At 43.3% G+C, this 22,976-nt stretch overlaps 1 protein-coding gene across 2 annotated transcripts in view; it reads left to right on the forward strand.

Annotated features, from left to right (window-relative positions):
* Positions 1-22,976, forward strand: part of LOC139263049 (slit homolog 3 protein-like) — a 625,025-nt gene that overhangs the window by 514,729 nt on the left and 87,320 nt on the right. For both annotated transcript variants that reach the window (XM_070878558.1, XM_070878557.1), the window contains 5 exons: positions 4,330-4,465; positions 15,131-15,199; positions 18,210-18,281; positions 19,063-19,134; positions 22,691-22,762. In XM_070878558.1, the coding sequence (XP_070734659.1) occupies positions 4,330-4,465; positions 15,131-15,199; positions 18,210-18,281; positions 19,063-19,134; positions 22,691-22,762 (421 nt within the window). The remainder of the gene's footprint in view (positions 1-4,329; positions 4,466-15,130; positions 15,200-18,209; positions 18,282-19,062; positions 19,135-22,690; positions 22,763-22,976) is intronic.

Genomic DNA, 22,976 nt, shown 5'->3' on the forward strand with positions numbered 1-22,976 from the left:
GCAAGTGCTGGATTTTGGCGCATGTGCTTTAACTTGCGTGGTCTCTTCAGGCCCGTGCGCACATCGTACGCATCCAGAGAGACCGCAATTTCAGGGCCATTAAGTTTTAGCATAAAATTCTTGCTTTTACACTCTGTGCTTCTATTTCTAAAGCCTAGAGTCCTGCATGCTTTTTTTAACAGCCTTATCAACCTGTCCTGCCACCTTTAAAGAATTGAGTATGTGAACCTCCCGGGTCTCTCTCTTCCTGTAGCCCCTTTTAAATCGTACCATTTGGTTTATATGGCCTCTCCTTGTTCTTCCTACCAAAATGCAGCACTTCATTTTGTAATAGTGCAAAGGGACATTTGGCTTGGTCAATGGGCAGAGAGGTCACAGATGGAGCGCAATAGAGATAACTGTAAAACCATGAGATTAGGTAGAAGAAGTGAGGATGTGGAGTACACATTAAATGATAACTTGTTTGAGGCAACACAGCAGGAACAAGTTTTGGGGTTTCAGCAGATAGGTCGTTAAAACTGTTTGTGGGTAATCAGCAAAGCTGGAGTGGGACTTATAAATGACAGAATATTGTTGTAAGTGACCTTGGTGAGCCTTCATCTGGAGATGGTCTCATTTTTACAGAAGGAAACAGAGTTATTGGAGGGAGTCCAGAGGATGGCTGCAGGGCTGACCCCTGAACTTGGAGGGCTCTGTTATACGGAAAGCTGGTCGACCTTGGGACTTTACTGTCTAGAGAAAAGCAGGATGAGGGGAAACAAATCAGCTATTCCAGGGAGATGGGAAATTCCCTCCAATCGCACCAGTCTAAAAGTTGATTAAAGCACAATGAATTGTCTTTGTTTAATATTTCACACAAGGAGTTTCTCCAAAGTGGATAATAATATATAATTATTGCTGTAATACAAAGCCAAATAGACCGGAAGATTTCAGATTCCATTGATGGTTTATGCTGAGTTTACTGATTTCAACTAGGTCGGTAGTTAGTACAGCACAGTTGTCCCTGGGTTACAGGGGGAAGGGGTGGAAGTCAGTCATGTTTCGCGCTATCCATTGACCCTTATATTGGAAAGTGCACATGCATGGGGCAGGGTTTAGTTTGGTTGTGATGTTTTCACAGTCAAATAGCTTGACTCAGTCATACTTGAAGACTAGCCAGCTGGGCAAGTTAGCAAGGGTCTGCCAATACCTGTGAAATTGTATTCCCAGTAAGACAGCAAGAGAAAAATGGGAAGTAAAAGAATTGATGCAGTTAAATAAAATTATAAAAGCAAGGGTTGAATGATGGTGGCAGTTCTCCAGCTGATTGCCACAGATGGTGGGAGCAGCAACATTCTATACCACTGTGCTATTTCCGACTGGTAAAGTACCAGCTTACCAGGGTCACTTCTGCAACAAATAATCTATCATTTTCTTTAGCCTCTCAGTAACGGTCCAGTTCTATAATCAAATCAGCATGTGTGCCCAGTTATAATTCATTACTTTTAAGAGATAAACAGACAGATTTTATCGTCAGAAAAAATATTTTGTATAATTTTGTTATGCTGTACCTTAGCGGATTGCAAATGGTGTTTTTCTTTAAAAATTCAGTTAACGTATTCATGCCTCTGATGTATTCTTTCATCTCAATTCTCGGCACAGTATGAGCAACCAGATTGGCATCTCCCGATTGTTTATAGAAATTAAGGCACATTATAAAAGCATCTTACCCCGACATCCACTTCCTATGTGCTCACTTATTGTTTAAATTATATTCTTTGACGCATTTTTCTGGATATTATCAAGAGGTTAAAGGTTGTCGTTCTTTGATTTATTTTTCCCTTTAATGCAGAGCAGTTACTAGATTTTAAAATGTGATCATTTTTTTCTCCCATTTCTGTGCAATTCTACTGCTGTTTATAATCAGATTGTGTTTAACTGAGGGGATTAAAAACTAGGCGCCAAAAAAAATCTCCTCCCCATCCCCATGACTCAACGTGATGGCGGGTTGAAAGGGGCACCGTGTTCACAGAAAAAGTGTTTGATAAACCATTTTATTTATTTATTTGTTCTCTGGTTTGTTTCGGGGAGACAGACAAAGCTGCAATTCTGAAATAAAAGAAGTTAAAATTTCAGGTGGAAACTCTTCGTCAGAATAGGCCCAAAGCTTGTGTTTTCTCTCTTTTGATGCTGACAGGTTTTGATATGTGTTTAAGCATTTTGGGACATTTCTCTACATATACATGCAAGCTGTTGCTGTTTCCCCCAGCAGGTTTTTTTCATTTTATAGAAGCTATGTCTTATCTTTGTTTTGAGGATGTCAACTGCAAATGATGATGTAATCCAACACCATACACATCCTTCTGTTGTGTGCAATAGGGTTTGTCCAACACTTCTTCATATTGTAACACAGAAGTGGCTTCGTGGATAGCACACTTACTTCTGAGTCAGCAGGTTGTGGGGTCAAGTCCCACACCAGGGATTTGGGCACATGAATCTAGGCTGATACTCCAGTGCAGTGCTGAGGGAGTGCTGCACTGATGGAGGTGCTGTCTTTTGGATGAGTTATTAAACTGAGGCCCAGTCTGCCCTCTCAGGTGGACGTAAAAGATCCCATGGCACTATTTTGAAAAAGAGCAGGGGAGCTATTCCTGGCATCCTGGCCAATAGGTATCCCTCAATCAACATAACAAATACACAGATTATCTGGTCATTATCACATTGCTGTTTGTGGGAGCTTGCTGTGCATAATTTGGCTGCCGCGTTTCCCATATTACAACAGTGACTGCACTCCAAAAACTGGTCGTGAAAGGCGCTATATAAATGCAAGTCTTTCTTTAGTTCTGTTCTGTTTATTCCTTTAATCTCCCATTATGGCTCAATTGGTAAGTGCACCACCAGTTGTGGCAATGTATCACGGAGACCAAGAAGGATCCCGATTCAGTCCATGGTCTTTGCTGGTTGATTTCAACAAGGGCAGCAATTGCCAGAGCTTAAAAAAAAAATCAGCCTGTGCGCCCATTGCTGGATGCGATTGAATGACCTGTGCTGGGAATTATGCCTGTGCAGGGTGAAGCTGGGATCATGCTCAGCTGTTGTGTCCTCCATGGGGGAATAGTGTTCCGGCACACACTCTATAAGCAGGCACACGAAGTATGGCCAGTTGGCTGATATACTGGAGAGCGGCTGACACATACGAGGGCCAAAGCCCAGTGTGAGTCATTGTCGTCAGGGGAGGGGAGAAAATCTCAGCAACTTAAAAAGCACACATGCACACTGAATCCTTTCCTCGTCAGAAGTCGTGCTTCTTATTTGCGAGGGATCTCTGAATCCCATTGCCGTTTTGGCCTTTCCATGGCCTACTCAAGGCCTCTCCTAGTTGTGCTAACCTTTTCTTTGTGATGTGTTAACATTCCAGGTGGAGTTTTCCCTTGTTCGTGACACAAGGCTCAGGTGGTTTTAATTGCCAGTTTCTTCCACTGCCTTCTCTTCCAAAGGCGTTAACTCATGCAGGGGCTCGGTGGCACAGATGCCCTGTGACGTCGTCCATGCATGAACCTAGAGTGGTAGTCTGGGGTTACAATCCCTTTACCAACCGACCCAGTGGGAGAGCTATGCTTCTCCTTTTTATTAATGAGATGTAATCCTTGCCATTATTCATTGAACAACGAGAACAATCAGGGGAGAAAGGCCTACCAGTCACAAATTGGAGCAAGGATCCATATTAAATAGCAGGACACTCAATAGCGACTGGAGTTTCTGGAAAACCACATCCTGTTTGCAAGGGTACAAGTTTAGGATTACATTCTTCTGTTGCACCATATGATCAGAAGAATCACTGATATAAGAAAATATATTAAAATATATTAATCATTTATTATAGCCCGAAATTACATCGAGCAATATTACTTTACAAGCACTTGGCATGTCTTTGTATCAAATACCCATCGCTACCATTTTAATGGAAGTGGTAACCCATTGAAGTAAGTGAGTTAACATCTCAGGTCGGTGGGAATTAAATGTGAACATGTGCATTCAGAGAGTAATATCACAGGGTACAATGTCTAGGCTCCCGTATTGTTAGCGCAATTTGCAATATGTTGCCGCCGCTGTTACACTGATTGTACAATTGTACCCCAGCACAGTGCAGCAATGGGCAGGAAGCTGTATCACAGCCAAGCTTCCCTCCTGTGTTGAATATATGTCTCAACGGAATTGTAGCTGTGGGACGGCAGGGCGCCGCCCCCTAGGGTAAGGGAGAAGCGGGTGGGAGTGCAGGCTTATCCCGGATGATGAACAGGGGCCCAGTCTGCTGAATGTGGTAAATTATCCTCGCTCTCTACCTTTCAGTGGATAACAACGAGAGCAGCTGCCTGCCAGGCCCTCGCTGTCCTGAACTCTGCAACTGTGTTGACACGGTGGTACGGTGCAGTAACAGAGGCTTCCGCACCTTACCCAAAGGCATTCCCAAAGATGCAACTGAGATGTGAGTACGAGTGTCGGGCGGTGCTTTGTTTCTTCGTAGTATCTCTGTGTGGGTTTGTTTTAATCACTTGTGCTGTTTCATAATCTTAAATTTATAATTTTGGACTTCATTTATTTGTACGCTGGAAAGATGTGTGAACACATTTTTATATATTGTCTCTTTACCCCTTCGCCGCATCAGTGTCAGCCCTATGTCAGCCGTGGCCCAGTGGTATCACTCTCGCCTCTGAGTCAGAAAGTCATGGGTTCAAGCTCCACTCCAGAGGCTTAGCACAAAATCCAGGCTGACATTCCAGTACTGAGAGAGTGCTGCACTGTTAGAGATGCCGCCTTTCAGATGTCTCCCCAATGTCCTGGTCAATATTTATCCCTCAACCAACATCACTAAAACAGATTACCTGGTCAATATCGCAGTGCTGTTTATGGGAGCTTGCTATGTATAAATTGGCAACTGTGTTTCCTATATTACAACAGTGACCACAATTCAAAAGTACTTAATTGGATGTAAAGCACTTTGGAATGACCTGAGGTTGTGAAAGGTGCTATAGAAATGTAAGTCTTTCATCCAGGTCAGGAAAAGCCTGTGTTAAATGCAGAATAAAGCCCCAACCATTGACCACGCTCGATCAGCTCCGCATGTTCCGCATGCCCAACACGAGAATCACAAAGCAAGCGCTCTACACGGAGCCTCGACATGGCAAGCGAGCCCCAGATGGGCAGAGGAAATGCTTCAAGGACACCCTCAAAGCCTCTTTAAAGATGTACTGAGGTGATGATCAGCCATGATCTTATTGAATGGTGGTGCAAACTCGAAGGGCCGAATGGCCTACTCCTTCACCTATTTTCTATTTTTCTATGTTTCCTTGATAAAGTGCAACATCCCCACCGACTCCTGGGAATCCCCGGCCCACGACCGCCCATAATGCAAAAAGAGCATCCGGGAGGATGCTGAGCACCTCGAGTCTCATCGCCGAGAACAAGCAGAGACCAAGCATAGATAGCGGGAGTAGCGTGTGTCAACCCAGGCTTCCCACCCGCCCTTTCCTTCAACCATGGTCTGCCCCACTTGTGACAGACTGTAGGTCCCGCATTGGACTCCTCAGTCACCTGAGAACTCACTTTGAGTGGAAGCAAGCCTAGTTGGCAAACAGTAACTAGTGGGGTGCTGCAGAGATCAACTATTTACAATCTATATTAATGACTTGGATGAAGGGACTGAGTGTAATGTAGCCAAGTTTGCTGATGGGTGAGAGTGCAAATTGTGAGGAGGATGCAAGAAATCTGCAAAGGAATATAGACAGGCTAAGTGAGTGGGCAAAAATTTGGCAGATGGAGTATAATGTGGGAAAATGTGAGGTTATCCACCTTGGCAGAAAAAATAGAAAAGTAAATTATAATTTAAATGGAGAAAAATTGCAAAGTGCTGCAGTACAGATGGACCTGGGGGTCCTTGTGCACGAAACACAAAAAGTTAGTATGTTGATACAGCAAATAATTAGGAAGGCAAATGGAATGTTGGCTTTTATTGCAAGGGGGATGGAGTATAAAAGCAGAGATCATCAGCATCATTGGCAGTCCCTCGAAATCGAGGAAGACTTGCTTCCACTCGAAAAATGAGTTTCTAGGTGACTGAACAGTCTAATACGGGAATTACAGGCTCTGCCACAGGTATGACAGTCGTTGAAGGAAAGGGTGGGTAGGGAGTCTGGTTTTCCGCGCGCTCCTTCCGCTGCCTGTGCTTGCTTTCTGCATGCTCTCGGCCACGAGACTCGAGGTGCCTCAGTGTCCTCCTGGATGCTATTCCTCCACTTAGGGCAGTCTTTGGTCAGGGTCTCCCAGGTGTCAGTGGGGATGCTGCATTTTATCAAGAAGTCCTGCTACAACTGTACAGGGTATTGGTGAGGCCACAACTAAAATACTGCATGCAGTTTTGGTCTCCGTATTTAAGGAAGGATATACTTGCATTGGAGAAAATTCAGAGAAGGTTCACTAGGTTGATTCCAGAAATGAGAGGGTTGACTTATGAAGAAAAATTGAGCAGGTTGGGCCTATACTCATTGGAGTTCAGAAAAATAAGTCTAGGTGATCTTATCGAAACATATAAGATAACGAAGGGGCTCGACAAGGTGGATGCAGAGAAGATATTTCCACATAGGATAACTAAAACTAGGGGGCATAGTCTCAGAATAAGGGATCACCCATTTAAACTGAGATGAGGAGGAATTTCTTCTCTGAGGGTTGTAAATCTGTGGAATTCTCTGCCCCAGAGAGCTGTGGAGGCTGGGTCATTGAATATATTTAAGGTGGAGATGGACAGATTTTTGAGCAATAAGGTTATGGGGAGCGGGCAGGGAAGTGGAACTGAGTTCATGATCAGACCAGCCATGATCTTATTAAATGGCGGAACAGGCTCAAGGGGCCAAATAGAAACATAGAAAATAGGTGCAGGAGCAGGCCATTTGGCTCTTCGAGCCTGCACCACCATTCAATATGATCATGGCTGATCATGCAACTTCAGTACCCCATTCTTGCTTTCTCTCCATACCCCTTGATCCCTTTAGATGTAAGGGCCACATCTAACTCCCTTTTGAATACATGTAACAACCTGGCCTCAACAACTTTCTGTGGTTGAGAATTGCATAGGTTCACAATTCTCCTCATCTCGGTCCTAAATGGCTTACCCCTTATCCTTAGAGTGTGACAACTGGTTCTGGACATCCCCAACATCAGGAACATTCTTCCTGCATCTAACCTGTCCAATCCTGTCAGAATTTTATATGTTTCGATGATATCCTCCCTCATTCTTCTAAATTCCAGTGAATATAAGCCTAGTCGATCCAGTCTTTCTTCGTATGTCAGTCCTGCCATCCCGGGAATCCGTCTGGTGAGCCTTTGCTGCACTCCCTCAATAGCAAGAATGTCCTTCCTCAGATTAGGAGACCAAAACTGTACACAATATTCTCAAGTTGTGGCCTCACCAGGGCCCTGTACAACTGCAGTAAGACCTCCCTGTTCCGATACTCAAATCCTCTTGCTATGAAGGCCAATATGCTGTTTGCCTTCTTCACCGCCTGCTGTACCTGCATGCCAACTTTCAATGACTGATGTACCATGACACCCAGGTCTCAATGCACCTCCCCTTTTCCAAATCTGTCACCATTCAGATAATATTCTGCCTTCATGTTTTTGCCACCAAAGTGGATAACCTCACACTTATCTACATTATACTGCATCTACCATGCATTTGCCCACTCACCTATCCTGTCCAAGTCACCCCGCAGCCTCTTAGCATCCTCCTCACAGTTCACACTGTTACCCAGCTTAGTGTCATCTTCAAACTTGGAGCTACTACATTCAATTCCTTCGTCTAAATCATTAATGTATATTGTAAATAGCTGAGGTCCCAGCACTGAACCCTGCAGTACTCCACTAGTCACCGCCTGCCATTCTGAAAAGGACCTATTTATTCCTACTCTTTGCTTCCTGTTTGCCAACCAGTTCTCTATCCACATCAATACATTACCCCCAATACCATGTGCTTTAATTTTGCACACTAATCTCTTGTGTGGGATCTTGTCAAAAGCCTTTTGAAAGTCCAAATACACCACATCCACTGGTTCTCCCTTGTCCACTCTACTAGTTACATCCTCAAAAAATTCTAGAAGATTTGTCAAGCATGATTTCCCTTTCATAAATCCATGCTGACTTGGACTGATCCTGTCACTTCTTTCCAAATGCGCTGTTATTACATCTTTAATAATTGATTCCAACATTTTCCCCACTACCGATGTCAGGCTAACTAGTCTATAATTCCCTGTTTTCCCCCTCACTTCTTTTTTAAAAAGTGTCATTAACTGCCTTCCAATCCATAGGAACTGATCTAGAGTCTATAGAATATTGGAAAATGACCACCAATGCATCCACTATTTCTAGGGCCACTTCCTTAAGTACTCTGGGATGCAGACTATCAGGCTTGGGGATTTATCGGCCTTCAATCCCATCAATTTCCCTAACACAATTTCCTGACTAATAAGGATTTCCTTCAGTTCCTCCTTCTCGCTAGACCCTTGAGCCCCTAGACTTTCCGGAAGGTTATTTGTGTTTTCCTTCATGAAGACAGAACCAAAGCATGTGTTCAATTGGCCTGCCATTTCTTTGTTCCCCATTGTAAATTCACCTGATTCTGACTGCAAGGGACCTACATTTGTCTTCACTAATCTTTTTCTCTTCACATATCTATAGAAGCTTTTGCAGTCAGTTTTTATGTTCCCTGCATGCTTACTCTCATACTCTATTTTACCCCTCCTAATTAAACCCTTTGGCCTCCTCTGCTGAATTCTAAATTTCTCCCAGTCCTCAGGTTTGCTGCTTTTTCTGGCCAATTTATATGCCTCTTCCTTGGATTTAACACTATCCCTAATTTCCCTTGTTAGCCACAGTTGAGCCACCTTCCCCATTTTATTTTTACGCCAGACAGGGATGTACAATTGTTGAAGTTCATCCATGTGATCTTTAAATGTCTGCCATTGCCTATCCACCATCAACCCTTTAAGTATCATTCGCCAGTCTATCCTAGCCAATTCACATCTCATACCATCGAAGTTACCTTTCCTTAAGTTCAGAACCCCAGTCTCTGAATTAACTGTGTCAGTCTCCATCTTAATGATGAATTCTAACATATTGTGGTCACTCTTCCCCAAGGGGAAGATTGCTATTAATCCTCTCTCATTACCTTTCGGAAATACTAAGCGACCAAGCGTCTAGTGAGAATGAGGAACCGAAGGAAATCCTTATTAGGTGGGAAATTGTGTAGGGAAATTGATGGGATTGAAGGCCGATAAATCCCCGGGGCCTGATAGTCTGCATCCCAGGAAGTAGTCCTAGAAATAGTGGATGCATAGGTGATCATTTTCCAACAGTCTATCGACTCTGGATCAGTTCCTATGGACTGGAGGATAACTAATGTAACACCACTTTTTAACAAGGGAGGGAGAGAGAAGGTGGGTAATTATAGATTGGTTAGCCTGACATCAATAGTGGGGAAAATGTTGGAATCAATGATTAAAGATGAAATAGCAGCACATTTGGAAAGCAGTGACGGGATTTGTCCGAGTCAGCATGGATTTATGAAAGGGAAATCCTGCTTGACAAATCTTCTACAATTTTTTGAGGATTTAACTGGTAAAGTGGACAAGGGAGAACCGGTGGATGTGGTGTATTTGGACTTTCAAAAGGCTTTTGACAAGGTCCCACACAAGAGATTGGTGTGCAAAATTAAAACACATGGTATTGGGGGTAATGTACTGACGTGGATGGAGAACTGGTTGGCAAACAGGAAGCAGAGAGTCGGGATAAACGGGTCCTTTTCAGAATGGCAGGCAGTGACTAGTGGGGTGCCAGAGGGCTCAGTGCTGGGACCCCAGCTATTTACAATATACATTAATGATTTGGATGAGGGAATTGAGTGTAATATCTCCAAGTTTACGGATGACACTAAGCTGGGTGGCGGTGTGAGTTGTGAGGAGGACATTAAAAGGCTGCAGGGACAGATTAGGTGAGTGGGCAAACGAATGGCAGATGCAGTATAATGTGAATAAATGTGAGGTTATCCACTTTGGTGGCAAAAACACGAAGGCAGAATATTATCTGAATGGTGGCAGATTAGGAAAAGCGGAGGTGCAACAAGACCTGGGTGTCATGGTACATCAGTCATTGAAAGCTGGCATGCAGTTACAGCAGGCGGTGAAGAAGGCAAATGGTATGTTGGCCTTCATAGCTAGGGGATTTGAGTATAGGAGCAGGGAGGTCTTACTGCAGTTGCACAGAGCCTTCGTGAGGCCTTACCTGGAATATTGTGTTCAGTTTTGGTCTCCTAATCTGAGGAAGGACGTTCTTGCTATTGAGGGAGTGCAGCGAATGTTCACCAGACTGATTCCCGGGATGGCAGGACTGACATATGAGGAGAGACTGGATTGACTGGGCCTGTATTCACTGGAGTTTAGAAGGATGAGAGGGGATCTCATTTTTTAACTGGAGATTCTTATTAGTTGATCCATTATTGAAACATATAAAATTCTGATGGGACTGGACAGGTTAGATGCAGGAAGAATGTTTCCGATGTTGGGGAAGTCCAGAACCAGGGGACATAGTCTAAGGATAAGCGATAAGCCATTTAGGACTGAGATGAAGAGAAACTTCTTCACTCAGAGAGTTGTTAATCTGTGGAATTCCCTACCGCAGAGAGTTGTTGATGCCAGTTCATTGTATATATTCAAGAGGGAGTTAGATATGGCCCTGATGGCTAAAGGAATCAAGGGGTATGGAGAGAAAGCAGGAAAGGGGTACTGAGGTGAATGATCAGCCATGATCTTATTGAATGGTGGTGCAGGCTCGAAGGGCCGAATGGTCTATTCCTGCACCTATTTTCTATGTTTCTATTACACAACACTCAGTCTAGGATGGCCAGCTCTCCAGTTGGTTCCTCGACACATTGGTCTAGAAAACCACCCCTAATACATTCCAGGAAATCCTCCTCCACCGTACTGCTACCAGTTTGGTTAGCTCAATCTATATGTAGATTAAAGTCACCCATGATAACTGCTGTACCTTTATTGCACGCATCCCTAATTTCCTGTTTGATGCCATCCCCAACCTCACTGCTACTGTTTGGTGGTCTGTACACAACTCCCACGAACGTTTTCTGCCCATTGGTGTTCCGCAGCTCTACCCATACAGATTCAGCATCATCCAAGCTAATGTCCTTCCTTACTATTGCGTTAATCTCCTCTTTAACCAGTAACGCTACCCCATCTCCTTTTCCTTTCTGTCTATCCTTCCTGAATATTGAATACCCCTGGATGTTGAGTTCTCAACCTTGCTCACCCTGGAGTCATGTCTCCGTAATACCAATTACATCATATCCGTTAACAGCTATCTGCGCAGTTAATTCATCCACCTTAGTACGAATGCCCCTCTCATTGAGGCACAGAGCCTTCAGGCTTGTTTTTTTTTAACACTCTTTGTCCTTTTAGAATTATGTTGTAATATGGCCCTTTTTGATTTTTAACCTTGATTTCTCTGCCCTCCACTTTTCCTTATCTCCTTTCTATCTTTTGCTTCTGCCCCCATTTTACTTCCCTCTGTCTCCCTGCATAGATTCCCATCTCCCTGCCATATTAGTTTATATCCTCCCCAACAGCACAAACACTCCTCCTAGGACATAGGTTCCTGTGCTGCCCAGGTGCAGACCGTCCATTTTGTATTGGTTCCACCTCCCCCAGAACCAGTTCCAATGTCGCATGAATTTGAAACCCGCCCTCTTGCACCATTCCTCAAGCCATGTATTCATCTTAACTATCCTGCTATTTCTACTCTGACTAGCATGTGGCACTTGTAGCAATCCTGAGATTACTACCTTTGTGGCCCTACTTTTTAATTTAACTCCTAGCTCCCTAAATTCAGCTTGTAGGACCTCATCCCGTTTTTTTACCTAAATCGTTGGTACCTATATGCACCACGACAACTGGCTGTTAACCCTCCCCCTCCAGAATGCCCTGCAGCCTCTCCGAGACATCCTTGACCCTTGCACCAGGGAGGCAATATACCATCCTGCAGTCTCAATTGCGGCCGCAGAAACACCTATCTATTCCCCTTACAATAGAATCTCCTACCACTATAGCTCTCCCACTCTTTTTCCTGCCCTCCTGTGCAGCAGAGCCACCCATGGTTCCATGAACTTGGCTGAGCCATCTCCTCCAACAGTATCCAAAGTAGTATATCTGTTCTGGAGGAGATAACCGCAGGTGACTCCTGCACTAACTTCCTACTCCTGCTCTGCCTGATGGTCACCCATTCCCTATCTACCTGTGTAACCTTTACCTGCGGCGTGACCAGCTCACTAAACGTGCTATTCATGACATACTCAGCATCGTGGATGCTCCAGAGTGAATCCATGCACAGCTCCAGTGCCGCAATGCGGTCTGACAGGAGCTGCAGCTGGATACACTTCCCGCACACATAGTAGTCAGGGACACTGGAAGTGTCCCTGATTTCCCACATGGCACAGGAGGAGCATGACACAGGTCTGGGCTCTCCTGCCATGACTTAACCCTTAAATTAACTTAATTTGGCAACAGTGCCAAAGGTTTCTTACGACTCCTGCTCCTATTTCTTATGTTCTTATCCTCAACTCCGAGGGACTGACTATGATGATGAAAGCCCCAACATACATTCTCAGGGTGGGCCCACAATTGGTAAGATCGGAGTTGCCCAGACTGCATGCAGCCCTGAGTCCTGACAGCCCTGTCCAAGAAGCTCAAACTGCTCAACCCTATTTACACCTCCAATTGCTGGCTTGTCCTGTTTGAATTTTGGGAAGGGCTGTTCTTAGTGCTGTTGACTCATTACTGGATGAATCCAAAATCAGAACACTTTGGATCTGCTCGTGCTTGCTGCTTGAGATCGTCAAATTAATGGGAACATGGATTTGAACTTTATATGCTGCTCCGAGGCTCCATGGTACACATCAGAGCAAAGAAGAATGGAATTTGACACCCTTGGGTGTCCAATACAGATTTTAGATACAGGTTTTTAAAAATTAATTCCTGGGATGTGGGTGTCGCTTGCAAGGCTAGCATTTATTGCCCATCCCTAATTGACCTCGAGAAAAAGGCAGTTAAGACTCGACGACATTGCTGTGGGTCTGGAGTCACATATAGACTTGACAGGGTAAGGACGGCAAATTTCCTTTCCTAAAGGGCATTCGTGAACCGATAATCTCATAGTTTCATGGTCATTATTACTGATACTAGCTTTTTATTCTAGATTTATTTAATTGACTGAATTTAAATTCCCTAGATGACACGGTGGAATTTGAACTCCTGTCTCTAGATCAGTCCAGGCCTCTGGATTACTAGTGCAGTAACCTAACCATTATGCTACTGTACCCAGTTAAAATTCCCTTTACCTCCCATTCTCAGTTTGGTGGGTAACTGCACTGACAAGGATGGTCCTGAGTCATGCAGACCAGAAAGACCCAAGTTCAATCTGTGGTCCGTGCTGAGTTATCTATCGTTAGCTTGGGTCAGAGGGAAACAGCAATAGCCGGAGTTCCTGACCCTGATCACTATCCAGTGAGCAGTGCTGAAACGCGCTAACTTGTGGATATTAGGTGTGAACAGGAGCCTATGATGCCTCCATGGTTAGATAGCCTACCATCACATCCTGTCAAGGATAACATATGAAGAACAATCACCTCTCATACTCTACCAGTGAGATATTTACATTTCTCACACCAGCTATCCTTATCGCCGCACCACTCCGCAACTCTTATGCTTCCATTGTCACTCCCCTCAACCTCCTGAGTCACCCAGGAGGGGCACCAACTAAACCCCAAACACACCCCCATCTTGCACGTACAGAACTCCTAATCGCTGAGGGTGGCAATATCCTGTCCATGCTTTCTTTTTTCCTTCTGAATTGTTATCTTCTCCTGTTTAAAGCAGCTATGAATACCTTAGGACATTCAGTGTGAACTTGTCATCCTCAGCTCTGAATCTGGGCCTTAAATCTTGTCCTGACCGATTAGTCACCAGTTCTTTGGGCATGCAGGTTGTGTTCTGAATTACTTTGATGAATGCTCATTTTTAGGCTTAACAAACAGCTGTTGAGGATTGTATTCAGGTTCCTGAGAAGGGTCTCAGTGTCACGCTCGCGTTACAGCACTGCCTTTCCACCTCTGGGAGTCGGGTTTTAATCCAACTCGGACAGATGAAAGGAAAGTCCCTGGTCTTCTGTTTTGAAAGGCCAGGGCAGTATTACTTCATCACATAACTTTACATGAGTTATGGAGTCATTCTAAAGGCTGAAATTTCAGAAAAGTAAACAGTTTACACAATGAAGGGTTATAGCTAGCTTAGTTGTAATAGAGATTCCGGATTTTCGACTTTCGTGTAATGTGTGAGAAACATTGAAAGAGGTTTAAATTTGACTCTACTATCCAAAGGACGCAAGGTCTCAGACAGAAGACAACTCAGTGATACTCCACTAAATGGTTCCAGTAACATGGAGCCTTTTAGAAATTGCAATGCCTCACTGATACAGCAAGTGTCCTTTTCCTAAGTTCTAGTTGGAAAAAATACTGCAAGGAGGGATCACAAAAGAGTATATTTTCAGTAATGCGTCCACATGTGGCAGTTCTCCACCCCTGTACTGCCCCCCACTCCCCCAAATAATTCATTGGCTGTCCTTTCCAAAGATATCTGGGTAGTCGCAACTTCTTCAAAGGCAGCACTTTTACTCGATTGTAATACTCCCTGTCCAGCCCACCTCCTCTACATCGTGAGGGGGGTTGGCAAAGGGGTAATTGCTGCAACCCTCCAGACTGGTAGACCTGCACTCACCTCTTAAAAATAATTCACAAAAGGGTCTGTTCAAATTTCTAATTTAAGCTTCTGTAAGCTACCATGGGATGGCAACAAATGTTCTGATCATTGTATGGGGTATTCCTACATGGTCTATGACCTTTCTCTCTCTCTGTTTAATAGTTTTGTTCCAAATGCATTGAACACCTCTCCTAATGGAGGTAACAATTCCGTTCTATTAGGGAGCGCTTATCTCACTTTTGCATGCTCTCATCACCATTGACTGCTGTTGTTCTGTTTTACAGATACTTGGAAGGAAACCAGCTGACTACAATCCCCAAAGAACTGTCTAACTACAAGCAGTTATCACTCATGTAGGTGACACTTTAAATTACCAGTATTATTCCTGTAACATTCTGTCAAATGATACATAATATAATAATAAATCTAGTTATTCTTCACATGATAATAGGTAGAATCATGTATAATAGGAAGTGGGTTGCTGTACACTAATTCCATTTTAAGGTGTCCCTGATGTCTAGAAAGTCAATTTAGTTTGCAATTCTGACAGAGAATGACTCCTCTCATTCACACACACTGCACATCCTACTGCTTAATCAATATTGCCTGTACTGTTCAGTAAGGTAGGAAAATACAGTGCTGCTGTTGGTGTCTGAGTGAGCTCGGTGGTTCAGTGGTGGGGATCAGGTGCTCTGCTGCATTAATGGGATGTTGCATAGAAACAACTTTGTGGACGGTAATTGTTAACTTCAGAAATAACAGCAGCGCCACAGTGGGTTAGCACTCTCTGCTGCCATCTCTGTGACCTGCTTTCAAATCCAGCTAAGACTGAGTCAGTCTCTCTCTCCAACAGCACCATATCCAGACAGACTAAATGTGTACCTGAAGGAAAGCAACTTCATAGGTTAACTTCTCTCAAGGCTGTTATTCGGGCCCTCTGAAATGAAATTGGAATATGATCCCCCGCTCCCCAGAATTCGCTGGTCCTCTGATACTGTCCTCATGGACATCTCTCCTCCCTTCGCTCAACCATTACAACTGTGTCTTCAGCCAGCTAAGGCCAACTCATGAATTCTGATCCTAAACCCCTCACCCTCTCCGACTCCCTTTTGTTCTTTCAGATCCTCCATTCAACCCACCTCTTTGACCAAGCTTTTGGCTGCCCCTCATAATATTTGCCTCTTTGGCTTGGTGACCATTTTCTTTCAATAATTCTTCTCTGAAGCACATGGGGAAGTTTTTCTGTATTAAAGGTGCTATAAGAATGCAAGAAATTGTTGTTGTTGTAGTAGTAGTCCTATCCCAGTTACTAGTGGGCCTGGGTGCACAATGTAAAACTACGTCTAACTCAGAGCAAATGGATAATCTAACAGTGCGGCTATAAGGGCAGTTGTATATGGAATAGAAAATTTAGACCAATACAGTAGTGTGTGTTGGTCTGAGATTGGGACTGACACATATTGTTGGGACAGAGTGGAAGAGCTTTACTTGGCATCTAACACCTCGTTCCTGGAGGGTGGGGCAATGAGGAGACAGCTTTACCTGCACCTAACTCTTGCTACCCCAGACACTTGGGAGTGCTGAATGAGACAGTGTTGGACACGATCCACACAGCAATTAGCCAAAGCTGCGTCTAACCAGGGAACACTGGATATTGACAATTGGAAGAAGTGGAAAAGTGTCCCATTCCACAGCACTGACATCCCTCACATTGAAGGGCACTAATAAAAAAATCACCAAGTTACAAAATAACAACATCAGCTGCAGGCAATGTACCCAGTGTGAATTATAAAATCAGTCATCTACATCACACCTTGATTATAATCCTGTTAGTTCCTTTAATTAAAACTTTAATCCAGGATTAAAGGAATCAAGGCTCTTTCTATTTGCAATCGTTGTTGTAAATTATTCATGTTAAGATCCAAGGCATCCTTTAGCTCATAGATCGGGGATGATTTTCATCTGTGCACTACATGTAACAGAATCATAAACACATTTATAAAGAAGCAGGTTTATGATTTTGTTGCACAGTACACAGAGGAACTCTTCCACCCTGGTGATGTAATGGTGAATATGTAATGAGGCGGAATAATTTCTGTTGACCTAATGTTGAGTATTATTCCAATACTTGGCTGTGCAGTGGAAGGATAAGGGTGATTTGTATCACCCATTAGACTGCATTCTCCCCTCCCCTTAATTAGCGGGAAACAGATGAACATTTGCCCTTGCAAGGCTCGCTAGCGACTGTCCCCTGTGGCTGCTTTTTCTGCTCTAGCCTCACATTCTTGATCGCCTCGACCAGTGCCTTGGATTCTTATACTGTACAGGAAGTAATGAATAACAAGGTCTGCTGTTCTTTTCTACTTGAGCATTTGAATGCATTTCACAGGTCACCCAGAGTCTGGGACGCTGTAAAGCAGATTGGCCTTCAGGGCTTTAGTACCTAATAACCACCTGAGAAATAGAATCAGGACTTGTTTGCAGTTTCATATAGTTGGAAAGAATTGGCCCAAATCTTGCCGGAGTGGAACATCTCGTAGCGTGCATCATTAAGACTTTTTCCTGCACCCTCCAGCTCAAAAAATGTTTGTCCTGTCCTGAGAGCTGTTGGAAGTGCAAACTGAAAACAGGGCATCTGGGACCTTAGTGAACAATGGGACCAACAATCTATCTCCTTAACCAATGAAATTTAAGGATTGGGAAAGAAACAGGAATGACAGAGAAGAAAATAAAGTGAATTAGAATTAAATTAAATGCATGAAAGTGAAATCAAGAGAGGGAAAACAAGATTGGATTAAAAGAGAGATATAAAAAGACAAAAGGGAAAAGTTAAGACAACTATGTAAACATTTTTTTTAAATCTCTAAGCATTTACTACATGCAGGAATGAGACTCAACAGTTTAAATTGTTCCATTTCTGAGTCAGAGAGGTTGATTTGCATTTCAGTAACAATGATCACGTTGTTAAAAAGGTACTTGTGCTGTTCAGTACATGGCCTAACTTTAATGAGTTTAGTGTGCAAATACTGTAAGTTCTTAAAAATAACGGGGAGATGGAGTTCAAGCTGCCAGTTATGCGACATCAACAGCGGAGCAGCATAAATCAATCAGCAAATTATGGCGATTTGTCACTTATTGGATATCTCCTTCCCCTGAACTTACTGGCCAATTTGCAATTTAATAATAGCACGCATTGTGAGCTCGTCATTATTTTTCCTTGCTTTATGATTAACTGTCAGGGCTATTATTGTCTCTAAGAGGACATAGAGTGCTAAGCAATTCGACATTACTTTGCTGTCACGGGCTTGCTTTAGCTGGACAATTGACACAGGTGATTGCATTTATTGTCTTTCCCTTTTGCAGAGATTTGAGCAACAACAGTATCAGTCTGCTTAGCAATTCCAGCTTCAGCAACATGTCGCAACTCTCAACGCTGTGAGTATAGGGTCCAGCCTCTTAAGGCTCCCTGTATTATTTGGTGTGTGTATATTTCTATTTATATCACTAGTGTGTGCATCTGCGTTATTATTGATACTAGTAGTGTGTGTTCGTGTTACTAATAATGTGCATGTTACTATTATCGTTAGTGTGTGCCTTCCTTCTGATATCACTAGTTTGTGTTACTACTAACAGATCTAAAGTGTGGGTGTGTTACTATTGATACTGTACTGAGAGTATGTTTGCTATTATTGTTACGCAAGTCTATACTTGTATTTCTACTGATATCAGGATGTGTTACTGCTAATAATTGTGGATGAATATACTGAATTAGTTTGCATGCTGCAGTATGGAGGATATAAAGTTTGTCTTATGTTTTTTGTTATTTTTCCAAAACTCAGAGGTGCACTGGGTTAGTGCACTGGCCTTTTGTTTCTGGGGCTCCGGCTCGGAGTCCAGCCCAGACTGAGGCAGTTGTAGGTCTCTTCTCTTTGATTGACTGTAAAGTGAGCTTGCTTCCCCAGTTACACAGCTCCTGTCGGCCGACTCAGGATTAACACTGAGAGAGTCCTGTTGCCCAGCCTCGTGACTGACTGCAGATGGTAACCGGGGCCAGGCCACCAGGGGAAAATAGAGGGATTTCAAACCCCAAATAAGAATCCCATTAATTATTACTGAGAGATGAAAAATTGTGCCTAGCTCTGTTTAAAATTTTCAGAACCCCCCATCTCGGTCCATAATCGTCATTTAAATCCTTCTTAATGTATATTTTCCTCAGGATTTTAAGCTACAACCGGTTGAGGTGCATTCCAGTTCATGCTTTCGATGGTCTGAAATCTCTGAGATTGTTGTAAGTATTGAACAGGCAATAATTGGAATGAGCTTTGTTTCATTGGGAATGATGAGGTACTGCTTATTGGACTTGAGTGCCACTTGAGAATGACCTAACCTCTCAACACCCGTTCTCTCCATCACAAGCCTCACTCCCTTTCTTTCTCTCACAAACCTCCTCCCTGCAATCCTTCTCTTGCTCCCTCAAGGCTACTTTTCATCTCATGGAACCTCGTAAACAATGTTTTTTTTTTAATTGCTCTTAGATGATATTGGTAAATGTTTCCTATCCCTACTTGCATGAGGGCATTAAATCAGTCATATAGTCCCGATCAGGTTGCTGCCATGGACGGTTTGGGCCAAATGGCCTGTTTCTGTGCTGTATATTCCATGTAATTTAGGTAGGTTCTCTTCCCTGAAGGACATTAGTGAACCGATTAGGTTTACACAACAATCCAGCATTAGATTGTTCACAGTAGATTATCCACAATGATAGGTGGGAAAGCAAGTTGTGTGGAGGCCACAAAGTATCTGCAAAGGGATATAGATAGGCTAAGTGAGTGGGCAGAAATTTGGCAGATGGAGTATAATGTGGGAAAATGTGAGGTTATCCGCTTTGGTAGGAAAAATAAAAAAGCAAATGATTACTTAAATGGAGAGAGATTATAAAATGCTGCGGTACAGGGGGATCTGGGGTTCCTTGTACATGAAACACAAACGGCATGCAGGTACAGCAAGTAATTAGGAAGGCAAGTGGAATGTTGGCCTTTATTGCAAGGGGGATAAAAGCAGGGAAGTCCTGCTACAACCGTACAGGGCGTTGGTGAGACCACACCTGGAGTATTGCGTTCAGTTTTGGTCTCCTTAAGCAGGGATATACTTGCATTGGAGGAAATTCAGAACAGGTTCACTAGGTTGATGAGGGGGTTGTCTTATGAAGAAAGGTTGAGCAGGTTAGGCCTAACTCATTGGAATTTAGAAGAATGAGAGGTGATCTTATTGAAACGTATAAGATTCTGAGGGAGCTTGACAGGGTAGATGCAGAGAGAATGTTTCCACTTGTGGGGGAATCTAGAACTAGGAGACATGGTTTCAGAATAAGGGGTCGCCCATTTAAAACACAGATAAGGAGGAATTTCTTCTCTCAGAGGGTCGTGAATCTTTGGAATTCTCTACCACAGAGAGCTGTGGAGGCTGGGTCATTGAATATATTTAAGGTAGAAATAGACATTTTTAAGCAATAAGGGTTATGGGGAACAGGCAGGAAAGTGGAGTTGAGGCCAAGATCAGATCAGCCATGATCTTATTGAATGGCGAAGCAGGCTCGAGGGGCCAAATGGCCGACTCCTGCTCCTATTTCTTATGTTCTTATGTAAATTCTGGCACTATTGAATTCAGTTCCTAACTTACCAAGATGGGATTTGAACTCATAACTCGGTGTTGCTAGTCCAGCACCATGAGCACGAGGCTACTGTGATCCAGCTGAAGAAATACAAAACCTCTGTGACAAACTGCACTGCTATATCATTTAGTAAAAAAATAATAAAAACATGCTTTCCACTGTATAAACAACGCTTAAACCAGGAGGAATAGGTGATGGAACAGAATCCACTTGTGATATGATTGCCTAACACACTCTCATCTGACTGATGACCCTCTTGCTGATGTGTCATGTCCATGAAACCTCCTCAGTGTGTCTGAAAGACAGGTGTGAACCCTGAGCCTGGATCAGTTATGTCGAAAGCATGAGGTTCACTTTGCTTTGAATAGCAAATGCAAAGGGATAATATCAGAAGGAACACATTATTCACTGATTTCTTATAGAAGAGAACCCGATGTCTGCTGGGTAATAGTATCCCAATCACCTCAGCACCCCTGCGTTAGGAAAGGGAAAAATCAGCCATCGCTGCTATTCCTGATGCCATCCAGTGGATGGTGTATGTCTTTGAATGTCAGGCAAGGACAGGATCATGTTCAGCAATGTAGTCCTCCATGGTTGAATATCCTGTCAGTGCTCACTGTCTGGGCGATCACATGGAAAATGGTCACTTGGATGTGATACCTCAGCATGAATCAGCTTTCAGGAGAAAATTGATTTGGGGGGTGGGCGCTGGGGTAGGTAGAAGTAAAAATTAATACTAAGTCTTCCATCCCGCAGCTTTTCTTCCCAAAAGAGAAAATTCAAAACCAGCAGAGCAGGGACACTGGGAGCCTTTAAGACAGCAGTGTCAACTTCCAGTGTCCCTGCATCCCATCATTCACTAACCGAAACCTCTCCGGGTAGTGTCACCTCACAGTGACAGTGTGCAATCTGTTTATGTTGCTTATATATTGCTTTGAAATGCCAGAGGATTGAAAGAGAAAAACACAGGCAGGATTTGTAAAGCCTCTCCTCCCACTGGAGGCGCAGTGGAGTTATTAGTCAATAACTAATTTGCTGCCAATTTCAGACATGTCCCTAAACCTGAATAGAATTCCCAATGAGCAGGAATATATATTGTTAAGTATTTTCTATCTTTCAAACACAGCATGTCAGGAAATTGTACCTTCCACACTTCATCTGAGCTCTAATTGGCATTGTCAATGGAGGCACTGATATTTGATCCTTCCACTAGAATCCTGTCAGTTAAGAATATATCGTTAAAATAATAGTTTGCAATTAAAAGCAAACTGCTTGCTGCTCCTCTCCACTGACCCCCTTTTTCAGTGTGTCGTTGACAATTTCATCCACCCCTCCCCTTTCTCAGGTAGCCTGCAATGGGCCAATCATATCTGTCAGCCCAGCTGATCTGAAGGGTGGAAGGACTGAGCAGGTCTGGACAGCTACAAAATACAATTTAAAAGGCTGTTTATCTCGAGGGGGCTGGAATACAAAGGGGTAGAAGTTATCCTTCGGTTGTATAAAGCTCTGGCCAGACCCCACCTGGAGCAATGCTTTCAGTTCTGGGCCCCGCACCTCAGGGAGGATATGTTGGCCTTGGGGGATTGCAGCCCAATTCACCAGAATGATACTGGACTAAAAGGATTAGATTTTGAGGTCAGTCTAGGCTTGTAGCCCCTTGAGTACAGATGTTTAACGGGTGATCTGGAGTACTGTGAGTACCTGAAGTATTGAGAGCAGTACTGGGCACCCCACCTTAGGAAGGATATATTGGACTTGGAGAGAGTGCAGCACAGATTCACCAGAATGATACTGAGACTAACAAAGTTAAATGATGTGGACAGGTTGCCTAGAATAGGCTTGCATTTTCTCGAGTATAAAAGATTAAGGGATGATATAATTGAGGTTTGATAAAGTAGCTAGAGAGAAACTATTCACTCTGGTGGAGGAGCCCTCTCCACAATTGCTGTTCTCCCACACTGTTATGTAAAAATAAAACAAAGATTTCACCCCTCACCTTTTCATAGAATGCGATTGAAATTCTGCTAACTGTGGCAAACTGACACTTTCCAGAGAGAATAGTCCATCTTCAGAAATGTTTTCATGTTTCAAATGCATGACTGCTCCATGTATTTTACATATAGTCATTACTTATCACCATTGATGTAATTTTAAAAGTTTTTTTTCAAAATAGGACCTTACATGGTAACGACATCTCCACCATCCCCAATGGAGCATTCAGTGGCCTTACATCACTCTCTCACCTGTAAGTAAACAAGGCGGTGTTTCCCATGCAAAGAAAAAAAAACACTTCAGAAGAGATTCCTTAAAAATCTCTATGCGGTTTGTGTTCCTGGTCGATTTTAACCTGCCTTTAGTTTCTGAAAGGACGCTTATTTGGGAATTCCATTGGAATGTTGTACAAGTAATGCCGCAGCCTCAACTGGAGGTTTGTGAAATTCACTCTTTTAGGGAATTTT

This window comes from Pristiophorus japonicus, chromosome 4 (genome assembly GCF_044704955.1).
Source record: "Pristiophorus japonicus isolate sPriJap1 chromosome 4, sPriJap1.hap1, whole genome shotgun sequence".
Taxonomy (NCBI): domain Eukaryota; kingdom Metazoa; phylum Chordata; class Chondrichthyes; family Pristiophoridae; genus Pristiophorus; species Pristiophorus japonicus.